The sequence below is a fragment of the Vombatus ursinus genome, unplaced genomic scaffold, assembly GCF_900497805.2.
Source record: "Vombatus ursinus unplaced genomic scaffold, bare-nosed wombat genome assembly UNPS02014808.1, whole genome shotgun sequence".
Classification (NCBI taxonomy): Eukaryota; Metazoa; Chordata; class Mammalia; order Diprotodontia; family Vombatidae; genus Vombatus; species Vombatus ursinus.
The window spans coordinates 5,285,683-5,311,349 of NW_020954586.1; the positions used below are offsets into that span (position 1 = coordinate 5,285,683).

The 25,667-nt window shown below is 56.0% G+C and overlaps 3 protein-coding genes across 4 annotated transcripts in view; 2 read left to right on the forward strand and 1 right to left on the reverse strand.

The window, feature by feature from the left end:
- Nucleotides 1–1,092: 1,092 nt before the first annotated feature.
- Nucleotides 1,093–11,283, forward strand: VWA5B2 (von Willebrand factor A domain containing 5B2). Its single transcript, XM_027875324.1, has 20 exons — nucleotides 1,093–1,231; nucleotides 1,365–1,538; nucleotides 2,357–2,567; nucleotides 2,855–3,012; nucleotides 5,174–5,305; nucleotides 5,488–5,612; nucleotides 6,502–6,657; nucleotides 6,815–6,925; nucleotides 7,246–7,454; nucleotides 7,536–7,647; nucleotides 7,840–8,025; nucleotides 8,509–8,677; nucleotides 8,750–9,072; nucleotides 9,159–9,348; nucleotides 9,588–9,935; nucleotides 10,033–10,170; nucleotides 10,258–10,326; nucleotides 10,401–10,455; nucleotides 10,539–10,650; nucleotides 10,741–11,283. The coding sequence occupies exons 1-20, from the start codon at nucleotides 1,093–1,095 to the stop codon at nucleotides 11,281–11,283; spliced, it is 3,660 nt and encodes a 1,219-aa protein (XP_027731125.1).
- Nucleotides 11,284–11,657: 374 nt separating this feature from the next.
- Nucleotides 11,658–15,263, reverse strand: ALG3 (ALG3 alpha-1,3- mannosyltransferase). The gene is made up of 9 exons (XM_027875330.1): nucleotides 15,053–15,263; nucleotides 13,992–14,091; nucleotides 13,754–13,901; nucleotides 13,283–13,443; nucleotides 12,794–12,914; nucleotides 12,424–12,629; nucleotides 12,241–12,317; nucleotides 12,006–12,150; nucleotides 11,658–11,923 (listed from the first exon to the last, which is right to left on the reverse strand). Exons 1-9 carry the CDS (start codon nucleotides 15,261–15,263, stop codon nucleotides 11,752–11,754), a joined length of 1,341 nt encoding a protein of 446 aa, XP_027731131.1. The 3' UTR covers nucleotides 11,658–11,751.
- A 2,741-nt stretch (nucleotides 15,264–18,004) lies between these two features.
- LOC114052631 (endothelin-converting enzyme 2) overlaps nucleotides 18,005–25,667 on the forward strand; it is a 47,730-nt gene continuing 40,067 nt past the window's right edge. The window contains exons 1-3 of one of the 2 annotated variants that reach the window (XM_027875328.1): nucleotides 18,005–18,194; nucleotides 23,341–23,624; nucleotides 24,172–24,948. In XM_027875328.1, the coding sequence (XP_027731129.1) occupies nucleotides 18,017–18,194; nucleotides 23,341–23,624; nucleotides 24,172–24,459 (750 nt within the window). In that variant the 5' untranslated portion in view covers nucleotides 18,005–18,016 and the 3' untranslated portion in view covers nucleotides 24,460–24,948. Of the gene's footprint in view, nucleotides 18,195–23,340; nucleotides 23,625–24,171; nucleotides 24,949–25,667 lie in introns of those variants that run through there. The other variant, XM_027875329.1, reaches the window with a different exon arrangement.

Consider the following 25,667-nt stretch of genomic DNA (forward strand, 5'->3'; position numbering starts at 1 on the left):
AGGGAGTCGGAGCCGGCCCAGCGGGAGAGCAGCCGCAGCCCTGGAGAGTGAGCGGGCGGGTGGGCAGAGCACCAGGTGATGGGGACGCGGATGGGGACGGAGATGGGAATGGAAGCGGGACAGCGTTGGGGGGGGCTCGGGGGGTGCTGGGGAGATGTGGAGGCAGCAGGGGCAAGCCTGGAGAGAGGCACGGCGAGCCCCAGGACTCCCCCGCCGCACCCCGCACCCCGCACCCGGGGGCTTCTCAGCTCTTGGGTCTCCTGGCTGTTGAGAGAGGGAGGGCGCCCACATTACGTCCCATCCTTGGACGTCCGCCCCGGTCAGCTCTGCTGTGCTGTGCGGCAGGGGCATGGCCGGGGCCATCGTTCTCCTGGAATCCTAGACCCGATTGGCACCCCAGCCCCGCTTTCCAGCTCTGGCCACCCCCGAGGCAACAGTGAATGGACCAGCCCCTCCCTTCCTTCTTCCCCGCTTCCCCTTCCCTTCCGGGGCTGACACCCTCCGCTGGAGAGACCAGAAGAGCCCCAGAGACAGAGCATCTGTTTCAGGACTCCAGTCCCTCCTTCCCTCCCCTTTAAACGGCCCCCTACTTCCCCTTCCAACAGCTGGCGGCCGCTTGGGAGCCCTGAGGGACCCGGGCAGGTGCGGGGCAGGGCGGGGTTGGAGACCTGAGGGTATTGTAGGGGACCCCCCCTCCCCCCGGCCCCCAGCGCCCATCTGGCCTTCCCTCCCCGGCTCCCTCTAGCTAATCATTAACCCTGTGGTCCCTGGTTACCAGGAGATGTCTCCTGGCCTCTCACAGTTCCCAAGGTAATGGTGGGGAGAACAGGTAAGCAGATGTTTCTCACCTGCTGGCTGTTGTCTGGGTCCCTCCAAGCCATTGGGATCAAGGAAACGCCCGAGTCTCACACAGTCGGGCAACTTCTAGGGTCTGGCTCCCAAGAAACTCCGGGGACAGCTTCCCCACTATAAACTCCACTGGAACTCTAGTCTCTCCCTATCTCTGGAGTACATCCCTCATCACTGCTTCTCCTCCCTCCTCCCTCCCCCCACAGCTGAGCCAGACCAGGCCAAGAGGCGGGGAGAGCCACCATGCCTGGCCTGTATTGCCCATCGACCTGGACTCCTCTGCCCCTCAAGGACTCCTGGGTCCGGGCCTGTGCCAATGGCCCTTGCTTGGGCCTCAATGCCCGCCTCACTTACCACAACCCAGCACCAGAGCCTGTGGAAGGTGAGACAAAGGTGTGGTGGCCAGAAGCCTCAGACAAGTGGGCTTGGGAAATACGATGGACTTGTGAGAGTCTGGGGAGCAGGGCAAATGGGTATGGGTCAGCCCTCCATTTGCAGTCTTCCAACCGCTACAGGGGTGTTTGTATATCCACTGGCTGAGGCAGAGGCCGAAGTAGTGTCTGGCTTCGAGGCAGAAGCAGCCGGAAGGCGGGTCTCCTTCCAGTTGCAAAGCCGCCACAGAAGCCCCAGCGAGCCCTGCTGCAGGGAGCTGCGTCCAGAGGCTGGCCTGCCCCGTCGTTGTGCCCAGGGTGAGGGGGAAAAGGGAGAGGGTCAGAGACAGGTGCATACACACAGATGCGAACAAATACAGCTGCACACACACAGAGCCAGAGACTCACAGATCAGATACACGTATAGAGAGAAACACACAGTGCCATAGATGGGCACAGAGACCACAAGATCGCAGTTCAGAGGCCCCAGAGAACACTGGGATGTAGTGGATGTGCCTACTTTCCTCATCGGTAAAATAACGTGGTTAGATTAATCACTTCTGAATCCTGTGCCCTGAGGCCTCCAGGAACACGGGCACCTAGCTGGGCACCTCCCAACAGATCTCTTGACACCCCTTCCCAACGGGTCCACGGTCAGCCCCTGTGGCTCTGCCCCTCCCTACCAGTCAGCTGGAGCGTGGTACTGAATTTCTTTTCTAAAGGAATAAGGCTGTGGGCCAGAGTAGGGACAGTGTGGTGTAGTTGGGGGATTTAGGGTCCAAGCCCAGCTCTGCCACTGTTCCTGTGAGGAAGATGGGGGAGAATGGTAAAGGAGCCCGACAGGAAACATGACTGAGGTGTCTGTTCAGGCAAGGTCAAGGGCCAGAGGTTCTGGGGCAGCTGTGGCCCACTGGGTCCAGCACCCTCTCTCTTCAGCTTCTCTCATCAGCTTCCCCAAGCATTCCCTTCCAAGCTCCACCACTTCCTTTAAGGGCTACCCATTACCAGCCCACAGTCCCTGGGCATCCCTCAGTTATCCCTGAGCCTGGCATTCCCCAGCCTCTACCCACCGCTGACCGAGCCCAGGTTCACCTTCCCCATCGGGACCACTCTTATCTCTGACCCCACCACCCCAGGTCATTTGGTTCTGGATCCAGCCCAGGCTCGTTCCACACTGGTGCTGCCCACAGGCCTCATAGCCCCCGAAGGGACCGTCACCGTGTCGCTGAGGAGCAGCCGAGAGCTTCCCACGAGGCCAGACGGGGCGATACGTGTGGCCTTGCCCTCCATCCTCACCCCCCTGGCCCAGTTCAGCCCAGCCAGATTCCCTGGCCTCTGTGACGACAGGTTGGGCCTATGGTGATTCTCCCTCCCTCCTTGCCTGGGCTTCTCTGGGGCTCCCCGGGGGGAGGAGCAGGCAGCTGAGAGAGGGCAGGCATCGCAGCCCATCGTAGTGGGCACAGCCAGAGGGAGCAGAGAAGCACAGGAGGGGGGCGGGAAGGCGATGCACTGTGGGTGAGGCTCTAGAGAAGCCGAGGGAAGGCCTGGTGACTCCTTGGGGCTGGGACAATGGAGGAGGGCGGGGAGGGAGTCACGCAGGGTTAAGAGTGATACGGCCCCTCCATCCCTTCCAGTCCCACCAGCTGCTTTGGGGTGGGCACTCCTGAGGATGAGGGGCCTGCCCTGCAAGACTCACCAGCCCCCAGGGATGTGTTCTGTGGCCCTGCCCGGTGCCCAGGTCCCTACACCTTTTCCTTTGAGATGCTGGTGACTGGACCATGCCTGCTGGCAGGTGAGTGCTTCTCACTGGGCATAGCTAGTCGGGAGCAGGGGGCTGCCTAGGCATCTGTTCCGCCTCCGTGATGTCCCAGGGGTCAGGCAGCCTGCCAGCCAGCCAGCTCTGCGCTGTGGAAAGGCACTAGACTGCAGGAAGAAGTAAGAAAAGCAGGAGAAAAGCCCTCGAAAAGGGAGTGAGTATTTATTAAGGACCTACTGGCACACAGTTGTGCCAGGCACTGGGGATACAAAACCCAAAATAAAAGTCCCTGCCCTCAAGGACCTTCCATTCTATCCGGAGAGACAAGCAGGTACAGAAGTATATTTGCTATGTATGTGTGTGCATACACACATAAATATAATTTGTAAAGTGCTTAGTATTTAATAAGCACCTACTATGTGGCAGGCATTGCACTAAGCACTTTACAAATATCTTCTCATTAGATACTGTTATCGTCTCCATTTTACAGTCGAGGAAACTGAAAAAGATGGGGATTAAGTGACTTGCCTAGGGTCTTACAGCTCGTAAGTGTCTGAGGATAGATTTGAACTCTGGGCTCCTTATATTCTGTCTGCTTCACTATCTAGCTGCCCAAGTTGGGAAGGATAAGGAAAGGGGTAGGATGAGGTATGTGAGCTGGGTCTTGAAGACAACAAGAAATTCTGACAGATGGAGGCGAGGAGGGAAAGCAGCAACATAGAAATGGCAGATGAGGCAGCCATTGTGTGAGGAAGGGGCCAGATTGTCTGCACCAGAGAGTCTGGAAAGGGAAGGAATATATAAGAAGACCAAAAGGTGGGCTGAGGCCAGGTTTCAAAGGGTTTGAAATGCCAGAGGAGTCTATTTCTACTTGACCCTTTAAGGTAACAGAGAGTTCGTGAGTGGGGAATGTCATGGTCAGAGCTGCAGATGAGTGGGTGGGTGGGCAGAAGGATGGACTGATGTATGAATGGATGCACATGCATGAAGGGATGAAAGTATGAATGGAGGGGCCATGAAAGTAGTTGACAAACGGACAGAACTGAACGTTTTAAGCGTTGCAAGATTCTTGGGAGGGGGGCGGGGTGGCCGGAGATGAGAGGCTGAGACCTGAGGCGGGCACTATTCCCTCACCCGCTGCTCTCTGTAGAATCCTTTCCCCATGCTAATAGCCACAATGAGGTTTTGCAGTAAGTTTGAGAAACTTGCCGGGCCCGCCTATTTCTCCGACCTGTGTCTCCTATATGATGCTGGGCAAGTCACTTAACCAGTGAAATGAGGGCTTCGGAGAAACATTTGGCTTCTGAAGTTCCTTCCAGTTCTCCATCTGTGAACCTAAGAACTCACCATCTGTTGTCCAAACATTTGCTGAATGTCAGCTCCTTGGGAGCAGGGCCTCGAATCACTTTTTATCTTTATAACCCCAACAGAGGCTCCGATAGAGGAGGTGCATGAGAAAATGGGGTTGAATCTGAATGCCTAATGAGTCAGGAGGATATGGGTTCAAATCCAGCTCTGGACACTTACTAGCCACCTTACCATTGAGCCTCAGTTTCCCCATTTGTCAAATGGGGCTAATAATAAAAATATTAGTATTGACTCCCTAGCACTGTTAGAAGAATCAAAGAAGATAATGTACATAAAGGGCTTTGAAAAAGTGTCGTTTGCTATTTCCCAACACCTCATCGTAGCTTCAGGATGGCCTAGGGTTCTCAAAGGCTCTGCCAGGTGAGCACAAAGTGGGGCAGGTCCCAGCCAGGGGAAGGGCTTTGTGTGTGTGTTTCTTGCTGGACTGTGTAGCTTTCTATCCAAGCCTCTGCCCCAGTATTGGTGGGACAGCTCATCACTGCAACCATTCAAAGGAAGATGAACTATTTTTAGTCCCAGCACCAAAGGGCTTCAGTTTGAATCAGTGGAGGGAGACACATAGGACTTCCAACAGTAATAAGATTGTAGATTCCAGAAGTAAATATTGAAAGCAAAGTAACACATGGTACCTGCCCTCAGTGAGTTTACAGTTTGGCAGCCTGAGTGGGTGATGTGAATATCCTTTATTCTGAACCTTCAGGTTCTTTGCATCCCTCACTGACTCACAGGGGGTTATCTGTTGTGCACTGAGGCAGCAGAAAGGGGGATGCTGTGATTCCCCCTCTCCAGCCTCCACCCCTCCCCTCCTTTTTCCCCTTCTGTCCCTCAGGCCTGGAGAGTCCCTCCCATGCCCTCCGAGCAGATGCCCCACCTCATGCCAGTTCTGCAGCCACTATCTGCATCACCCTGGCTGAAGGGCACCCTTGTGACCGGGCCCTGGAAATCCTGCTGCACCCCAGTGGTGAGGGCTGGGAGGGGAGGATAGCTGCCTACTGTACAACTTGCCCTCCTATGTGCAGAGCTGGGCTGGGAGAGAGTTCCTGGGCGGGGGAGGGGGGGGGCTCTTCTTTCAGTATGAAGCTGGGCAGGAGGAGACCAACAGCTCTCCTGATGTGGCACCTTCCTAAACTCCATCCCCACTAGAGCCTCACCAGCCGCACCTGATGCTGGAGGCAGGTGGTCTGAGTGCAGCAGAGTATGAGGCCCGAGTGAGAAGCCGCAGGGACTTCCAGCGTCTCCTCCGAAAAGACAGTGATGGGGACCGACAGGTATGGGGGTGGGGGTGGGCGGATCAGACACCCTGAGGGAGGAAAGTCGGGGAGATCAGGCATCCTGGGGAGGTGGGGGTGGGCGGATCAGACACCCTGGCTCCTTTCATTCTTCAGAGACTAGTAAGCTGGGTCTCCAAACCTAACACGTGAAACCTACTACTCCAAAAAATAATAATAATAATAATAATAATAATAATCATAAAGGGGAGAAAGATAATATGGAACATGTCATTACTGGCCAAATCCCTGGAAGGGTAGGGAAATAGATCACATTATATATACAGCGTGCAGATCCCGGGAGCACATTAGAAACATCATCTCATTTTTGTCTGCAACACAGTAAGGAAATCCCCACTTTACAGATGAGGAAACTGAGCTCAGAGAGGGGGGCAATGACTTGGCCCATGGTCCCACCCAGGTTTTTCCTGCCAATGACACAGAATCAGAGATGGATTGCCCCTAACTCCAGGGATCGTAAATTGAGGAATGGGAGGGATCACAGAGGTCCTCAGGTCAAACCTCATTTACAAAAGAGGAAACTGAGGACTTGCCTCGGGTCAGTCAGCTAATCAGTGTCTGAAGTGGGATTTGAACCCTGCTCCTTCTGGCCCCAAATTCACAGCTCCATCCATTGGTATTCCAGTACCAGAACTAGCTCTTTCCTTCCTTCTCACTCTCAGAAGGTCACAAAAAGCAGTCGTTCTGGAAGAGCTAAGTGGGGGTGCCGCTTGACAGGCTGAAACGAGACCCAGGAAAAGGACAAGAATATGCAAAGCCTTCTGGGAACTCCTAGAAGGTCCCTGGGCAGCTCCGTGGTAGCCCCATCCCTGAGGCGCCCTGGCCAGGCTTCCTTGGGTGTGACTCAGTGAGGCTGTCTGGTGTCTAGGTGTGGTTCCTGCAGCGTCGCTTTCACAAGGACATCCTCCTGAACCCAGTGCTGGTGCTGAGCTTCTGCCCAGACCTGAGCTCAGGGTCTCTGGACCTTGGCTCAGCTACGAGAGAGTTTCTCTTCCTAGTGGACAGCCAAGGAGTCCCTTACAAGGCCAGTGGGGCTGGGGGTGGGGATGGGGAGGGGGCATGACGGGCTGTGTCCTACCCGCCCACCCCAGCCAAGGCAGCGCGATGCCCCCTGCTCCCCAGACCACCACCACCACGTCGGGTGGCCTGCAGGGCCCTCACGTCCCCCAATCGCTCCCCAGGATGCCCTGCTCCTTGCAGTGAAGTCTCTCCCACCTCAGACGCTCCTCAACATCGCTACGTTTGGCTCCTCCGTGCATCCCATCTTCCCAGGCAGCCAACCCTGCAACGACGTGAGTCCCACCCTCCTGGTCAGAACTGGATTCACTGCCTGAATCCTCCACGCAGGGAATCCCGGGGGGGGCCTTTGGTCAGCTCTTCCCAGGGCTGAGTAATTGACGCTTGGAGACCTTGAGCAGCAAACCCTCCCCTGTCCTCTGTTTCCTCATCCTGTAAGATGAGGTTGGGTTACCTGGGTGGCCTGGGAGGTCCCTTCCAGCTCACCCCGATACCTTTGCAGTGACTGGCCAAACTCATACTTGGGATGGGATGTGAACCCAGGGCTTCAGCTCGCAGAGACACTGGCCCAGCCCTCCTCCCTTCTCTCTCCTAGCACACTGTGCAGCTGGCCTGTGAGGGCATCGAGGCGCTGCAGGCAGGATGGGAAAAGCCGGACGTGCTGGCGGGGCTTCGCTGGGCCCTGGAGCAGCCGGGGCAACGAGGCCATCCCCGACAGCTGTTCCTGCTCACTGCGGCAGCTCCTGCTGCTGCCACCACCCACCACACTCTTGAGTTTGTGAGACACCATGGGGGCATGGCCAGGTAAGTCTTGGACAGAGGGTTCCCGAGCAGCTGGCTGGGCTGGGGTCACTTGGGCCAGCCCTTCTCCTGTCCAACCTGCAGGTGCTTCTCCTTTGGGCTGTACCCTGCCTGCCGCCAGCTGCTCCGGGGCCTGTCTGCCCTCAGTCGGGGTCATGCTTACTTTCTGGACCCTGGAGAGAGGTTGCAGCCCACGGTGAGCTTGATGGGGGGGGAGCCCACCTTTCACTTGGGCACTCTACTTTCCTGCCTCAGCCACCGCTCTGTTCACCTTTACCCCTGTGAACCTAGCATTTGGTGGCTGGCTTTCCCCCAAGGGCCCTGGATGAGTGGAGGGCCATGATCCACCCTGGTTCAGCGATACATCTTCCTCCCTGGATCCCTGCAGCTAGTGAGGGCACTGCGGACTGCATTGGAGCCAGCTCTGAGTGACATTTCAGTGGACTGGTTTATGCCCGATACTGTAGAGGCAATGCTGACTCCCCGGGAGATCCCCACGCTCTACCCCGGAGACCGACTGATCGGCTACTGTTCCCTCTTCCGCATGGAAAGCTTCCGGCCTCGGCCACCTGTGGTAATCACAAGCCCTGGGGGCAGAGGAAAGAAGGGGGAACCGGACCATACTCTGCTAAACCAGGGGGCAGGTGCCAGGATCTGATTGAAGTGCCCATCTCAGGTAACCAGCATTTATTAAGCACCTACTCTATGCCCTCGAGGAGCTTACACTCTACCAAGGGAGCAAAAGAGCCATAAGTACTGGGCTGGGTGAAGGGTACGACACTGGCTAGCTGTCCCCCAGCATCCCCATCAGCCTCTTCTTGTGCCTCAATCTCAGTGGAAGCCTTCCCTTATCCCGATCAATGGATGAGCGTTCCTTGGTACTGTGCTAGGTTGAGCTACAAAGAAAGCAGCCTCTGCTGGTGAAAGTGCTTATAATCTAGTGTGTAAGTCCAAACATAAAAGGGACCCTTAGCTCCTGGATTGCCGGCCTTGACCTCCCTAACAAGGCATTCAAGGCTCACGATGTGGAAGCTGCAGATACTTGCTCCTTTCTCAGGGTCAAGGGCATGGATGGAGGAGCGCAGGTGGTTCCGTCTTCCCGTCTCCCGAGGAGCCATCGGCCACCAGCCACGGCACTGAGCCAACTGGGGCCACAGACCCCCTGGAGACCGGCACGGCATCTGCCTGGCACTCCAGCCACGATGGTCCTGGGGACTCAGAGAGGAGTGAGTGCGGGTGGGAAGGCCCACAGGGGATAGGGAAGGAGAAGCCGGGGGCCTACTCTTCCATACTCCCAGCAGGTGCTGATCCCCCTACAGATCCCATCACTGATCCTGGCCCAGACCCTCCCTCAGACGCAGCAATCTGGCGGCGGATCTTTCATTCTTCCTACATCCGTGAGCAGTATGTCCTAACACGATGTTCCACTAGCCCAGAGCCAGGCCCTGGCTCCCCGGGCAGCAGTGAGTCCCCAGGATCCTGGGGCCTTGGCTCCCCGGAGAACAGTGCCCCCCCAGTTCTCCCTTCTCAGCAGGGCCACCGAAGCCTGGCTTGGGGAGACACTGCTGCTGCCGCCACCACCAGTCACTCCTGCCCCCTGCCTCTGTCAGCCCCGTTCACGGTGAGGCGAGAGCCAGGGCAGGGTAGGACGGAGGCAGGGAAGGCGCCCCCTGGATTGGTGCCAAGCAGTCCCCTCGTCTTTTGCAGGCTCCACCCCTAGCCCCAGAGACGCCAGGCCGGCTTCCCAAAGCGGCTTTCACAGGGCGCAGCCTCTCCACCCCCCACGGTGGAAAGGACTCTGTTCTCCACCCCCGAAGGAACCAGTCCCTGGGTGGACAGTTAGATAAACCAAGCCCAGAGCAAAGGCAACAGCTTCGAAGAAGTCTGGATGACTCAGGTAAGAAATGGGATGTGTGGGGACTCACCCAAACCCCTGGAAAGGGGATCCAATAAGAGGAAGACTGACCAGGCTGGAATAGAGCCTGAGACAGAACACAAAGACCCCACCACGCTACTGGCGGGGCCTGGGGAAGTCTTTTCATCACCTTGCCAAGCCTCGGTTGGCTTGGGGATTTTAAACATCTCCCAGCTCTAAATGTCATGATCTCTCCTCTCCTTCCTTCATCCCCCATGTAGGAAACCTGCTCTCCCCAACACCCCTGGATTGGGACATGTTGGTGGAGCCCCCCTTCATGTTTGCCCCCTCACCATCTGCAGAAGAGGCCGCCCCCTCCCCCACAGCCCCCCCCCCTCCACCCCTGCCCCAACCCCCACGGTGCCACGTGGCAGTCCGAGCACTGCAGGACGGGCAGCCCGTGTGCTGGGAGGTGGGTGCTGGCTTGGAGCCATTCCTAGGGAGCGCGGACGACCCTCTGGCGGCACCTCCCGAGAGGGGAGACGCCTGGGACCAAACCCTGCACCGGCTGACGGCAGCCTCCGTGGTCCGGGACAATGAGCAGCTGGCCCTGCAGGGGGCAGAGCCGGGTGAGTACGGGAGGGCCGGCCGGGTTGTCGGGGAAGGCAGAGAGGCAGCCGGGGCCGGGCCTCCAGCCCCTCCGACCTCCTGGTTCTGTGCCCATAGCTCCCATCCGCCGCTTCCGGCTGCGGGCCCTCCAGACAAGCAAAGCCAGCGCGGCCGCCTCCCTGTTCACCTACCCCGTGGCCGTGGACGCCGTCACCGGCGAGACCCTCCCTGCGGTGCTCCAGATTCACCCATCGGGTAGGCCCTCCACAAGCTCGTTTTCACTGGGGCCGGACCAGCCTGGCCCATGCTACAGGGCTCTCGTGGCGTGTTGTGTCTCTACAGGGTCGGTGCTGCCAGCCCCAAGGCCTGCCTCCTCCACAGACTGTCCCGAGGCCCCCCGTCATCCTGAGGGTAATGCCCTGGCTGAGCGGGACAGCCACCGGGGGTCTCGGGGGCCTGGTGGTTTATCTGTTGGTCCATTACAGGGCTTGCGGACAATTCCTCGGCCAGCTCCAGGGACTCTGAGAACTCTGGTTCCAGGTATAAGCCAGGGTGAAGCCGGAGCTGGGGGCCCCCCCAACAGCAGGAGTGTAGGTGGGGACCACTGCCTTTCCTTCCCCCAGGCTCAGCTGGAGGCGGCTCGGTTCTGGCCTGAGACTCTATAACCCAGACCCTGACCGGGGCCTGGCTGGGGATGGCGAAAGGAGCAGCGGTGACCATGACTACCTCCCCTTGGTGAGGGCACGGTGGGGGATGGTGAGAATGTGGTGGGGCGGAGCAGAGCCGGGCCGCCCCGTCACCTGAGCCTGCCCTCCCCCCTCGCAGGTGCGGCTGCAGGAGGCTGCTGGCTCCTTCCGCCTGGACAGCCCCTTCTGTGTGGCAGTGCAGATCCCCCGTGAGAGGCTGTGCAGGGCCTCGCCCTTCCCGGCGCACCGGGCCACCCTCAGCCCGGCCTCTGCCTCCTCACCGTGGGCTCTCCTGGGCCCGGGCTCTGGGGACGGGGTGACGGCTTCGGGCAGTCAATCCCCCAGCACAGGCTCGGAGGGACCAGGCCAGGGGGACAGCGGGCACGGGTCTGACACGGAAGCCTCGGAGGGCGCCGAGGGCTCGGGGGGCCCTGACCTGCGGGGCCGGAGCTGGGCCACGGCCGTCGCCTTGGCCTGGCTGGAGCACCGCTGCACGGGCACCTTCGGGGAGTGGGAGCTGGTGGCGGCCAAGGCTGACGGCTGGCTGAGGGCCCAGCGCCTGCCCGATGGGCTGGACCTGGCCGCCCTCAAGGCCGCTGCCCGAGGCCTCTTCCTGCTCCTCCGCCACTGGGACCAGAACCTCCAACTACGCCTGCTCTGCTACAGCCCTGCCAACGTGTGAGGGCCGGGCCTGGGCCAGGGTCCTCCAAGCGTCAGCGGCCCTCTGAGGGGCTGCCTGCCCGGCCCGGCCCTGGCCTCTCTCGCCTCCCCCACCTCCTCCGCTCCAGAAAGTGCCTGCTCTCCTCCCCTGAGACAGAAGCCACCCCTTGGGGCCCGGGCCAAGGCCTGGGGGGCTGTTCACAGAGGGCGGCCAGAGGAGACAACAGGCCTCCACCCTCTATGGCAGCTACAATAAAGTGCCTCTGAGGACCACACGCGCACGTCTCCTCGATGGCTGGCCCGCTGCCCTTTGGAGGGTCTGGCCTCGGCCAGGGATTGGGTGTCCGAGGGGAGGCTGACAGAGTAGAAGGAAGGCGGCACGGGGCTGCGGCTCAGCCAGGTTTATTGGGAAGATGGCTTCACAGGGACCCCCAGGGTCTGAGGTAGGGGCCACGAGGCAGAGGTCACAGGAACCTTTGGTGGCAGGAGCTCACGGGGCCTTCTTGCTGGGCTGAAGGGGATGGGAGGCCTCGGGGAGGGCCCTGGAGCCCAGCCACAGCTGCAGTAAAATGACGGCGTGGCACAGGTGCAGGGCCACAGAGCTGCAGGGTGTGGAGGGGTAGGTGTTCCAGGAGAGCTCGATGAGGCCAAGCACCAGTAACCTGGGGAGGAAGAGAAGCAGAGGGAGGCAGGTGGCCTCCTGGGCCACCCCCACCAGCCCTGCCACGTTGGGTGGGGGCCTACCTGAGCAGGTGCGTGAGCCAGCGGGAGGGCGTCGCCCACAGGAGGTAGGGCAGCGTGTGGAAATACCAGACGTAGAACTGGTAGTGGAGCGAGCGGCTGAAGCAGATGCCGATGAAGTTGGAGGTGAAGAGCACCGAGACGATCTGTGCGGGCAGTCAAGGCCAAAGGCGCGAGGGATGCCACACCTGCCCCTTCCCCCATGGCCCACCCTGGCTGCCCACAGGGCAAAGGATATGATTAGCGGTGAGGGGCCGGGCAGGGGGTTTCCTCTTCGAGGGGTCCTTCAGGAGGGACAGGAGGCTTTCTCCTGACCTGGGGAGGGAAGATTGACTTGACCATCCCCCTCCTCTGTTATCCCCAATGGTGATCCCGCCCCCAAAGGGAAGCCTGGGGGCTCCAGCCCTGACACCCTGCACACCTGGGCCACCTGCAGAAGGCAAAGAGCGTGAGCAGACTCAGATGAGCGGCCAGCAGTGCCAGATGGAAGGCCCGATTCAGGAAGAGCGCCTCGGGCAGGAATCTCCAGTTCACCGTCCAGCGGAAGAGGAATTGCCGGCCCAGGTCAAAAGAACGGGACAGGTAGCCGGCCGGGTTCTCCAGGAGGAATGGCAAGCCCAGGACGACCTGGGGACAGACAGAGTGCTGATGTGGCCACCTGAGGGACAGCGGGGGATCACCCATCGTTAGGCACGGAGCGGGATGGGAGCTGGTCTAGAGGAGGCCAAGAGGCGGAAGGGAGGGAACAGAGGGAGGCGCTATTGTCATGGAGAGGAGAATGGGTGGTGTACCTGCAGGACGGCACAGATGCCCAACTTGGGAAGGGCCCCACGGAGGCCAAACTGAGAAAGAAGGAGAAAGAGTAGCCCTGGGGCGAACAGCAGCACGTTCATCTTCACCGACACGGCCAGGCTGGGCCCGTTTGAAGGAGAAGAGATCGAAGTCAGAGACAGGGCCCGAGGCCTCCCACGTGGACCGCTGGCTGAGGCCCCTTCCCCTACAAACTCGCATGGACGGTTACAGAGCCCACCACCCCGCACACACAGGGAAAGGGCTAGAAGGAAGCTTAATCCCCTACCCAACCCGCGGCCCATGGGAGACGATGGGAAAGAGATGGCAGGAAGGGCAGGGAGAAGGAGGGGAGGTGTCCAGCAAGCGTAACGCTGCCTCGGAGGTATGCTCTGCTGGCTCCAAGTGCCCCAAGCGGCTGAAGGAGGACGGGGAGGCTGGAGAGGGACTGGGAAGGCGGGCAGGGCTCGGCCAGCATAGAAAACTTGGACCTGAAACAGCCACACGCCCAGCCCCAGCGCTGGGACAGCAGGAGGTTAATACTGAGGAAGAGCAGCGCCATGGCCACTGGGTCATTGAACAGCCGCAGCACGAAGATGGAGTGGACCCGGTACGAGGCGCAGCACATGAAGAGGAAAACAAATGGAGGAACCTGGAGGGGGGACAGGAAGAGGGTCAGGACCCCAGAGTCCTGCCCAGCACGCATCAGCTGGGCGACCTCAGGGCAGGTGCCTGCCCTCTAGAACATAAGGGCCCCCCAGCACTGCCCCTTCTCAGAGGACTGCCGTCAGAAGCCAATGACACGTGCGCGTGAGCGTGTGAATGTGTGAGCGTGTGAGTGTGTGAGTGGGTAGACACATTGGGAAGACGGCACCAGCTCAGCCACTTTCCTGGCAAAGGAGGAACTCCCCAAGCCTCCCTTGAGAATCCTCAGCCATCTCAGATCGGGGAGGGGGTCTCACCCTCCTCGTCTGGCTGTAGATTCGGAAGACCAGCAGCAGCGTAGCAAGGTAGAGGCCCAGGAAGATGTGCTGGGCCAGGCGGATGTCGGTGCCACGGCTCGTGACATAGTACAGCCCCATGAAGATGTAGACGAAGCCTGCGGGGTAGCTGGGGAGAGGGGCCCGTCCAGTGAGTGTCGGCTGTGGCCGCCTGGCCCCTACCTCTCTCCGCCCCAGCCCCTGCCGGCCCCAGACTCACACGAGGGGCCCGGTGTCGCCTCTGAGCTGAGTGTAGTCGTAGGTGCCATTGATGACTCCTTCCACCTCAGACATGTAGGCTTTCCAGTCGATCTCTGTGTCTGGAGAACAGGGGAGGTGGGAAGCTCATGAAATCAGATCTGCAGGCGACAGGGGCTGGAGTTCGGCACAACCCCTTCCATTTTACAGGTAAGAAACTGAGGCAGGGGAAGGGACTCTGACTCCTGGTCTAAACTGCCCGAAGTACATAGTGATGGGAAAAAGGCAAATGTGTTTCAGAAACTAGTGTGCCACACTAGACCATTCTTCCTTTGGAAAGACCTAGAGCGAACCAGGAGAGTGCGTCCTGCCTGGAGGCAACCGAGACCTCTCCCCACCATCCTCCTGCTCTGTCAGAGCCTGACTGCATCTCCCTCCTGGGATCCCCAGCCCCCTATTTTCCTCCTGAGGAGCCTGAGAATTCCCCCCACCCCGGCGAGAGGGCCTGGGCTCTGCTACTTAGCTCCTCTTCGACCTCAAGCAAACCGCTTATCCTCCACAGCTTCAGTTTCCTCATCTGTCTTTCAATAAGATTCATTTGTCAGCCCTTTAGAGCTGACAAAACAAGCTACCCGCATGGAGGTTGTGAGACCATGACTGACCCCATTTTGAAGATGTGGGAAACTGAGGCTCAGAGAGATTAGGGGGTTTGTTTAGGGTTACACGGATAGTGTTAGAGCCAAAATTTGAACCTCGATCTCTCCTGGATCCCCTGGCTCTAAATTCCTAGAGAGCCTAAGAATCCTCCACCAGTCCTTGGCCCCGCCCCTCCCCCATCAATTTCAGGCCCCACCCCTTGAGCCCCTGCCCCCCAATCCTAGCCTTCAGCCCAGCTCCAGGCCCTGCCCCCATCGCCTCATGCTCCGCCCCAAGCCCATGCCCTCCTCAATCTTAGGCTTCAGCCCCGCCCCTCCATCCCAGGCCACGCCCCGCAAGCCCCTGCCCTCTCCAATCTTAGGCTTCAGCCTAGCTTCAGGCCCCGCCCCTCCGCCCAGGCCCCGCCCCCCGCCGCCCGTCACTCACAGGCCACCCTGCGTATGACCCAGTGGTTGATGCCCACCTCCGCCAGGCAGAGGCAGGCGGCCACGAGAGGCGTGTAGCGTGGCTCCAGCAGCAGCAGCCGCCGCTCCTGCCACGCCCGCTTCAGCGGCGCCGGCCCCAGGCCCAGGCCCCAGCGCGCGCCAGAGCCGGCCCCGGTCCCGGCCGGCCCCCGCTTCCGTAGCCCTGCCGCCATCTTCGCGGCGCGCCGCCTAAGCCGGTCCTCCCCTGCCGCCGGAAACCAGAGCCCACAGCTTCGAGGTTCCGGAGCGCCCTCGAGTGCGCCTGCGCCGCCGGCCGAGCCCCGCCCACTGAACCTTAGCCCAGCCCTGATGCCGGCTGGTCTCATTCCCTGCACTGCCTTTCACCAAGTTCCCTGGTCGTGGGTTCAAGGGCAGACTCTGCCTTCCCTGGGCTAGCTCTGTGACCTTGGGCGACCCTCCAGTCTCTCAGACCCCTGGGTTCCTCATTTGTTTAAAAAACAAACGGGGGGCAGCTAGGTGGCGCAGTGGATGGAGCACTGGCCCTGGATTCGGGAGGACCTGAGTTCAAATGCGACCTCAGACACCTAACACTAGCAGTGTGACCCTGGGCAAGTCACTTAACTCCATTGCCTAGCAAAAACAAGAATTAAAAAAACAACAAACAAACAAAGAAACCACAGACCAGTCCTTGGACAGAATGACGTGCAAAGACCCTTCTGTTCACTATTTAGTACATCCCTCCCATCCACCTGGACCAGTTCCAGCTGTCTGAAGGGCATCAGTTATCTATCTGGCAGCACCTGGCTACCTTGGTGTTTCTCTTAGGAGAAAGTAAACTACTGGAGGGCAGAGGCTGTCTTTTTCGTTTGGACACCTGAGATTACAGTCCATCTTTGAGCATCTTGGGTTTGCCTAGCTCCATTAGAATGCAAGTTCCTTGAGGACTGGGAAGGTTTTTGCTTTTACTTTGTATCCCTTCTGGAAGACGAAAATGACATCACTATGTTAGAGTCAAGTTATAATGCCTCTGACTGTGGCTGATCAGACCAATGCAGAATGCTCTACCACAGCTCAGGCACAAATATTCCATGTGAATATTTGGGGTAGATTCTCTAAATTTGTGAATCTTGCATTTCTTTTGAGCTACTTCAATTCTGCTTTGCTCATAGAGCACAGTACCCTCTCTGATGAGGGCACACCATGCTGGGTGGTCCTGTGCCAGTGTCTCCCATGTCACACAATCAATTCCAAAGTTCTTCAGAGAGACCTTGAGAGTGTCCTTGGATCAATTCTTCTGACCACCATGTGAGTGTCACACCCTGTGTGAGTCCTGCCACTGGACAGTGATGATTCTGGAAGTGAGAGTGAGGCCAACCTTTGTGTAACTGTCTCCATTAAACCTAATTTACCCACCAGTCAAAACACATCATCCATACCACTTTACCATTTTTACCTACCTCAAAGTCCTGTGATGATGGGTAAGTGACAAAGCAAAAGATATGGATACACTGGGAACTGTAGTCACAATCCTGAACACAGGTGGCCCAGGCCATAGGGTCATTCCCATAGGGAAGCAGCAATGGGATTCTGCAGTCTCCTGGGTGTCTTAGGAGCTTTTTTTAAGGATCGAACTGCTTTGTATCCCTAGTGTTTAGTGAAGGGCCTGGCATGAGACAGATAGATGGATAGATGTGATGGGGTGATGAGGCCTGGACCCTAAAAGGAAAAGACCATGTCTTTGAAAGCAGCCCCGATCACTGGCACCTCACCTCAGGCATATGGTCCACCGTAACTACTTAATTAGTTTACTTGATACTCCTTAAACCTCATCTAGTCCCTTTCATTGTCTGTACCTGGCCCAGGCTACTTACCACTCCTTAATCCCAACCAGATCTTCTTACAGTCTTTTTTGTATATAAGTACCAATCTCACTCCTATTAAGTCAAAGACTCACTAGGAGTCCCTGCCCACTCCTATTGGCATTATAATAAAGCTTGCTACTTTGATTGAAAGAAGGCTTGAGTGGTTGAATTCTTTCCAGGCAGACTCTCCCTGTAACCTTACATTTTGGGGTTCTCAGTACCCTAAACCGAAACATATTGATGGATATGGTGGATAGATAGATGAGATGGGTGGGTAATACAGACTGACTAGATAGATAATACAGATAGCTAGACTAGATAGGTGAGTAGAAAAATAGGTAGGTAGACAAAAGACAGATTAGATAAATAATGATAGATCTAAATCATTAGGTACATAGGTTAAGTCAGTAGGTAGATAACACAAAGAGATCATGTATTAAGCACTTACTAAGTGCCGGGCAAAAGTGCTTAATAGATGCTTTGCTGAATAAATGAACTTCAGTTTACATAGAAGAAAACTGAAGCGCAGAGAAAGGAACTTTACCAGGGTCATACAGCTAGTAAGTAGCAGAGGTAATGCTAGATCTTGTTTGTATACAGTCCCTGCATATTTCTCCTTCGATTAGAATGTGAGTTTCTGGAGGGCAAGGGCTGTTTCTGCTCATTTTTATAATAGAAAAAAATCTAAAGTCTAAAGCAGCGCTGGCTGACTAACTCTGGAGGCTGCGGTGGGCTGCAATGCCAACACCTGCATTTCCCTGGTTTTAAGTACGTGTCACTTTCTAGGGAAGGGCGGTGCTCGGCTGGAAGCGGTAACAGGCGACAAGGAAAGCGGTTTCCAAGCCGGCAGGTTGTGCTCGTAGCACCTTTTCCAGCACGGAAGTTCCACGTGTTTCTGATGAATAAGCGTCGGAGGTAGGCGGAAGCTGGAGGCGGCGACTCTAGGCCCCAAGCTCCAATAGACAGCCTTCGGCTGAGGCTCCGCCCCAATCAGAGGCCATCTCTGACTCCAATTGACTGAGGCTCGGCCTAGGCCCCGCCTCCTATCCACTCCAATTGGCCACTGCCCACTCCAAGTGCCCTGACCGCACCCCAGCCGTAGCATGGCTTCTTCGCCGCCGCTCCCCAAGAAGAACTCCGAGTACCAGGAGGCCCAGTACTGGGACGAGCGCTACCGGCACGCGCTGGACACCGCCCCCTACGAGTGGTTCGGCGACTTCGAGGCCTTCCGGGACCTCTTGGAGCCCGAGCTGCAGCGGGAGGACCGGATCCTAGTGCTGGGTAAGTCCCCGCGGGGCTCCCAGGCTGGCGGGCGGGGGCGGGGGGAGTGGGCGGTGACTATGTAAACTAGGGGGCGGGATTAATGGAACCACGTTCTCTGAAGGGGCGGGGCCAAGCAGAGTTGGGGCGGGGCTAAGGAAAATAACGGTGTGAGTTAAGTGAAAATGACTAGGGGGCTCGAAAGAGTGGAGGGCGGGGCTGAGAGAATTAAGATTGGCAAGTGGATCAGACGGGGCAGGGCTAAGTTAAATCTGGGGTGATGTGTGGGGATAAGGGGCTAAGGGAGGGCTAAATTAGATGGGGGTCGCTTGGAGGCTAAGGGGTGGAGTTGAAGAGGGTAGGGGGATAAGAAGGGAACAGGGATCAAGGGAGTAAGGGAGGTTTGAGGGGTTCAGCTAGGTAGCCAGTAGACCTGGAGTCAGGAAGACCTGAGTTCAAATTTGGCCTCAGACACTAACTCTGTGACCCTGGGCAAGTCATTTAACCCTGATGTCTCAGTTTCCTCATCTGTAAAAGAAGCTGGAGAAGGAAATGTGGAATCACTCTAGTATCTTTGCCAAGAAAACCCCAAATGGGGTTACAGAGAGTCAGATAGACTGAAAACAGCTGAACAACCACAAACAGGGGGACTGAGGGGTCAGGTAATAGGGGAAGTTTTGGGGGGTCAGGGAGGAAGAGGGGTTATAGGAGGTAGGTGAGGGAGGAGATTGAGGTCAGAGAGGAAGGGTGCTCGGGGGAGTCAGGGAAGTGAGAAGGACTAAGAAGTGGTCTGGAAGGAAGGGGCACAGTTCTATCTAAGGGGCTTGTTTGGGGTGGGGTGGGGGTGGGGAGGGAAGCTGAGGGTATTGGGCTGAACCTCCCCAAGTACTGGCAGTAAAAAAACAAACTTGTCATCTACCTCAGGTCAGGCCCTAGGGAGCTCCACTGGCAGAAGCAGACACCCGTTGGACCCTACCCCAAGCAGGGGAGGCCATCCCCACTGTCCCAGTCTCTTTAAGGGAAATGAGAGCCCTTCTGCCAGGCCTCAGCTGGAGAACTAGCTACATTCAGTTGTGGGCCTCCCAGTGTAGGAAGGATGTGGACGAGCTAGAGACTGTCCTGAAGAGCGGGACCAGCATGGTAAGGGCCAAAGTCTAGATCAGGCCAAAGGAAGATCTGTTGAAAGCAGGGGTGATGTTTAATCCGGAGGCCCAACCACTTGAAAGGAAAGTCAGAGGTCATCTGGTTCAAACTGTGTCTGAATAGCTATCCCCACTACAGGATTCTTGAAAAGAGGTCATCCAACTTTGACTGGAATACCCTCAGTGACAGGGAAATCACTACCTCATGAAACAGCCTATTTTTCACTTATGGAGGCAGTTTGGTGTAGTGACTTGGTCTTGGAGTAGAGAAGTTCTCTATCATGGACTGGGTATGAGTCTTACCTCAGATGCTTCCTGGCTGAGTGACCCTGGGCAAGTCACAACCTCACTGAGCCTCAGTTTCCTCATCTATGAAATAAGAAAGCTACGTAGTACAGTGGATAGTGTGCCATGCCTGGAGTCAGGAAAACTTTCCTAAATTTCAAATCCGGTCTCAGACACTTACTAGCTATGTGACCCTGGGCCAGTCACTTAACCCTATTTGCCTTAGTTTCCTCTTCTGTAAAAGGAACTGGAGAAGGAAATGGCAAACCACTTCACTATCTTTGTCAAGAAAACCCCAAATGAGGTCACGAAGAGTTGGACACGACTGAATAGCAACACAATGGGAATAGCGTTTAGGAGAGGTAGCATGATGCCATGGAATCTGAGTTCAGCTCTGACCTCTGATGATTAGGGCCTCTGTTTTCTTATCTGTAAAGTGGGGGGGTTGGGCTGGATTGCCCCGAGGTCCTTTCTGGTTCTGAATTTATGTTCCTTTGCACCTCCGTGGACAACAGCCTTTCCAGGCCTCTGTTTCCCTATCTGTTCTCACCCACCGTACTTTGTCATTTCTAAAAATTGCTAGACTTCTCTCCAGGCCCCCAGCGGTAGAAGTTCCGCTCCCTAGTGTGTGTGCCCCACAAGTGTTTTCCTTCACCCTGCCTTCTCGAGTGTAGCTTAGTGGATTGGGTGAACTGCATGCTGAAAGCTAGGCTTGGGAGGAGCAGCATAACTCCTCACCCCCTTTCAAGTGAGGCTAGTTTTTCCTGAAAAGATGTTTATAACACCTCCCTGATATACCAACTTAGTAACAGCATCAAGGACGGAAAGGAGACAGGGAGGGAAATTGGACTAGTCCTGCATGACCAGTACGTCCCTTTCATAATATCCCCAGATCATTCACACCCAGACTCTTGGACCTTTGAAAACTGGAACAAGTTTGTTCTTCTCCAGTCTGGGGCCCTGTCTCCTGTGCCATTTGAAGGCTCAGTGGCTCAGCCCACACCCCCCGGGTCATCAAGTACCCTCTTGTGTATTTTGTCTAGGCCTGCCTGATCACTGGAGCTCATGCTACTTCTTCGTCATAGCCTCGCGTATCTTAAGTTTGGATTGTTTATTAGCCATTCTCTTTGGTTTGGACCTTATAACAGGTTTCCTTCCTTATAACAGGTCAAGAAACTCTGTCTACCAATGCAGATCAGCAGTTCTTCTGCTATACAGGCCCACTAGCCAGAGCAGGAAGGAATGAAATGATTACTCAGAGGCACTTGGACTATATGAAGCAACTAGGTCTATAGAATTGCTGTCCTTGGCACAGAGAGGTGAAGTGATTTGCCCAGGGTCACCCAGCTAGTAAGCATCTGAGGTAGGTAGATAAGCTGGGAGACTCTGGACAAATTACTTCCCCTCTCTATGCGTGTTTCCTTATTTGCAAAATTGGGATAATAATAGCAGTTACTTTATGAGATTGTCTAGTGAGGGAACATAAGTAAAGTGCTTTGCCAATCCTAAAAGTCCACATAAACCCTAGCTAGTACTATTAACGTGTGTTAGAGATGGGATGTGAACTCAGTTCTTCTTGACTCTGAGGTTACCTATTGACTAATTACTTTTTCATTCATTTTAGTCAGAAGTTCGTTATCCTTGGCAGAGAAATCAGAGGAAAAATGAAGGTTGAGTAGTTCTGCCTTCTTATCCTCAGCTTTCCTTAGCACCTCATCTCCTTGTCCCTTCTTTATCTTCCTTGTGCCTCCAACATCACTTTAGAAGAGTTTTTTCAAGTGTCCGTGGACTGCCAGGCCTGACTCACTCTAGGCTTTAGTGCTTCTGGGACTATTTATTCCTAGAGGACTGTCCTACGTCCGGACTCTTCAGGTGTCCCTCCTCCACTGCCTGTCCTAGCTTCCGTTCTCTTCTCTTTTTCTATTCTTGCGTCTGTCTGTGGATGCCTAGAACATCTGACTTTGCGATGAGTCTTCTGAGTAGCCCCAGCACTCTTTTCTAGCGGCTTCCTTGGCCTCCTCATCCAAATGATTTCTGATTGTGTTTTCAGAGTTTCCCTTTTAAACACTTACCTCCCTCATGGGCCAATGACCCTTGCAGCACTGGAGGCCTTTAGAGCCGACCCCACTTTCTTCCCAGTCTTTTGGAACCTGCTCCTCCCAAGGTGCTGGGCCATGGCAGGCCGGGCCCAGCCTTGCTGCTTCTCCTTGTTGGTCAGAAACGGGTCCAGAATAGCTGGCCCCTTCATCATTTCTTCCACCTTTTGAAACACATGGTTATCATTACTTTGAGCAAAGAATTTGCCCTCCATCCTGCTTTTGTGAGTGTGTGTGTGTGTGTGTGTGTGTGTGTGTGTGTGTGTGTGTGAGAGAGAGAGAGTGAGAGTGAGAGTTCGAGCGTGCGGGTGTTGCGAGAGTGAGCTGGAGCTCGTGCTCATCAGCTGAAGCCCCCTCCCCCCTCCCCCATCATGCCTCTGGACCAGTTTCATGATTTCCTTCTGTCCAGGCATATTCTCGTATACTCAAACATTATGTCTCCTCTTCCTTCCTGGGCCCATCCTTACCAACATCATCATCATCATCATCATCAACACCATATAGCACTTTAAGGCTTACAAGCACTTTACATACATCATTTCATCCCCACAATAGCCTTGAGAGGAAGGTGCTGTTATAACCCCCATTCTACAGATGAGGAAACTGAGACACCAGAAGGTAAGTGACTTGTCAGGACCATCCAGCCAGGAAGTGGCTGAATCAGGATTCCCACTTGGGTCTTTCCGACATGAAGTCTTAGCTGCCTCCCGTAACTCTACCATTTTCTATGGCCCCTTGTGTTCCTGGATTTTTTCCACCTGAGTATATGTTCTAGAATAGAATGTTCTAGAGAGGCAGAGACTTAGGAGAAACTTCTGGAACTATCAGAGCTGCCCCAGGAGGCCAGGGATGTTGTGGAGAGCGTGATCGTGTTTTCGGGGGGAAGCGGGATGGAAAACTTCTGAGATCCCTTCCAACCCAAGATTCCGTGATCCTGGTGAAGCCTCTCCCTTCATCCCCCCATTTCTTACTACTCTTCCCTCCCCCATACCTTGTATTTACTTAGCTTTGTATATGGTAGATTGTAAGCTCCTTGAGGACAAGAACTGTATCATTCTATCCCTGGCACCTAGCTCAGTGCTTTTTGTATAGTGAGCACGTAATAGAGAGCATACCCCTCTCACTCTAGTACTTGAAGATGGAAGGTAGCTGTCATGCTTCCCCTAGGGCAGGGATAGGGAACCTGCAGCTTCCAGGCCACACGTGGCCCTCTGTCTAGGTCCTCAGGTGCAGCCCTTTGAATCCAAATTCAGTCAAAGGACCCTACTTGAGGACCTAGAGGCCACAGGTTCCCTACCCCTATCTAGGGCTTCCTTTCTCCAGGAAGGCTGAGGGAGTTCTTGGACCAAATAACTCCCTTTCTTCCTGAGTCCCTGCAAGCTGTCCATCAGTGCTGGCTGGGGAGGCCTCCAGAGGATTAGGGAGATCCCCAGAGCTGATCCCTTGATCCTGTTACTGAGGTTAATGCTGATTAAAGGAAACCTGATCCCTAAGAGACAGGGAGAAAGCCAAGCCCCTGCCTTTGGGGGGCCAGTCTCCCACCTCCTGAGGATCAGGCTTGGAGCCGAGAGGGACCCAGGGTCTGAGCAGGACTTGGTAATCATTTCCTCTCCCCTCCTTTTTTTTTTTCCTCCTTCCCTGTAGGCTGTGGGAACAGTGCACTGAGCTATGAGCTTTTGTGTGGGGGCTTCCCCAATGTGGTCAGTGTGGATTACTCTCCAGTGGTGGTGGCCGCTATGCGGGACCGCTATGCCCACGTACCCGTGTTGCGCTGGGAAACAATGGATGCCCGAGCTCTCAGTTTCCCCAATAGCACCTTTGACGTGGTTCTAGAGAAGGGTACCCTGGATGCTGTGCTGGCTGGGGAACGAGACCCCTGGACGGTGTCCCCTGAGGGTATTCAGACTCTGGATGAAGTTCTCAGTGAGGTGAGATCAGGTAGAGGTAGTGAGTGCTGGTCTAACAGGGATTGGGGTAGAGTGGGCAGGGGAATAGAATAAGACCATGAAGGGGAAAAGAACACTGGCTAAGGAACCAGCTTGCCTGGATTCCAGGTTCACCCTCCTGTTGAACAGCTGGGAAACCTTAGGCCAGTCCCTTCCCTTTTCTGGGTCTCAGCGTCCTCATCTGTACAATGGGAAAGTAGGACGTGATGACCTTGGAGGTCCCTCAGCATCCCACGGCAGGAAAAAAAAAAAAGAGGATTGGAGAAAGGTTGAAGCCAAACAGGTCGGCTCTGTGAAAATCAGACCCACAGGGGCCTCATTCGTCCTGATGGCCAGAACAGTTTGGGGCTGGTGAGTGGCTAACTTGGGAGTCAAGCCCATCACCGTCATTCCTTCCACCCAGCTGTTCTTCCCCCAGAGAAACTCTTCGGGGAGAGGCAGGGTAATGGGAAATCGTGAAGGTCAGTGGAGAGAGAAGAGGAAGGAATGGTGAGGGTCCACTGAGCGCTCATCCATCCACCCCTTCCAGGTGAGCCGCGTGCTGACCCCTCAGGGCCGTTTCATCTCCCTGACGGCAGCAGCCCCCCACTTTCGTGTCCGGCACTACGCCCAGCCCGACTACGGTTGGTCTCTTCGCCATGCATCCTACGGCAGCGGCTTCCACTTCCATTTCTACGTCATGCACAAGGGGCGTGAGCTGAGTCCAGCACAGCAAGCCTTGGGGGCCCGGCTGCATGCCCCCCCAAGTCCCCCACCTTCACCGTGCTTCCTTCAGGACTCTGACAAGGAAGACTTCCTCAGTGCCATCGAGCTCTGAGGGCTGATTCTGGTCCAGGGCGACTGTGAGGCCTCCCAAACCGAGCTGTCTCGGGAGCTGAGAATCCTGACTGAATTAGGGTCTGACCAACCCAGGGGGGCCCATCAAGCCATCAGGGGTCTTCCCTGTGGTCTCTCGGGCTTGCCTCTCAGCTTTCTCAAGCTGGGCCACTGCATACCGTATCCCTTCTAGCTCCAGTCAGACTTCTGCATCCTCAGCATGGAAGAAAGCAGAGTGAAGGCCCTGGGGATGGCGACCTGGCTCACAAGTTGTTCCTTAGACTCTGCCCTCTCCAGAGTGACTTAGGGAGCAGAGCTCAGGAGACGTGGAGTCGCCGAAATCTGCTCTTTGGCACCTCCTGGCTGCCGATCCTCAGTGTGCTCATCTGTAAGATGAGGATGGGGATCCTATAGCCCCTACTCCACAGGGTTGTTGTGAGCCTCAAATTAAGATCATGTCTCGAAATCGTTCAGCAAACTTTTAAAGAAAGAACTGGGGATGTCTGTTATTATGAGGTTGGTTGGGAACCTCTGAGTGCTACAGGCTGGAAAGTCAAACCAGTGTTCTCAGGCTGAGATGGCTTGGTGTGACTCACTATGACTCAGACACTGGGGCCTTGAAGGCAGTGGCTTTCAGAGCCTACCAGACCTGGAGGCTGAAAACAGGGTAGGCATTATGGTGAGGCATCCTCCGCACTGACCAAGCAATCCCCCACCCTTTGACCTGCCTGAGCTCTGTAAGGGCAGGTGCCTATCTAAGCTAGAGCCTAGAGCTGGGTTGCCGAAAGCCGGTCAGAGGCAGCAGCCAGGCTATGCACAGGTCTGTGTTTATTCACGAACTCCTGGTACAGTGAAGATGGGGAGGCGGGGGAGACGGGGATGGGGGACATTTACAGTGGTGCATCCTTGGGGCCCCTTTGGCATCCTCCCAGAGGCAGTGCATTCCCCTGGGACAGGGAGAAATGGGGTCCAAAGTGGAAAACAATGGGAACCCTCCTGAGGAGGGGGCGGGGCTTCCAGAACTCATCTAGAGGATCTGGAGAGATTGGCCGTGTGGGTACCGAGGTTAAGGGGCTTAAGCCTTAAGGCTGAGACCATCCGCCAGGCGCGGACTATCTGTGGCCCAGACCAAAGGGGCTCTAGGAGAAGATCCAGTAAACAAAGAGTCGGATATAAAAATACAAATGTGCTAAGGCAGACAGACACCTT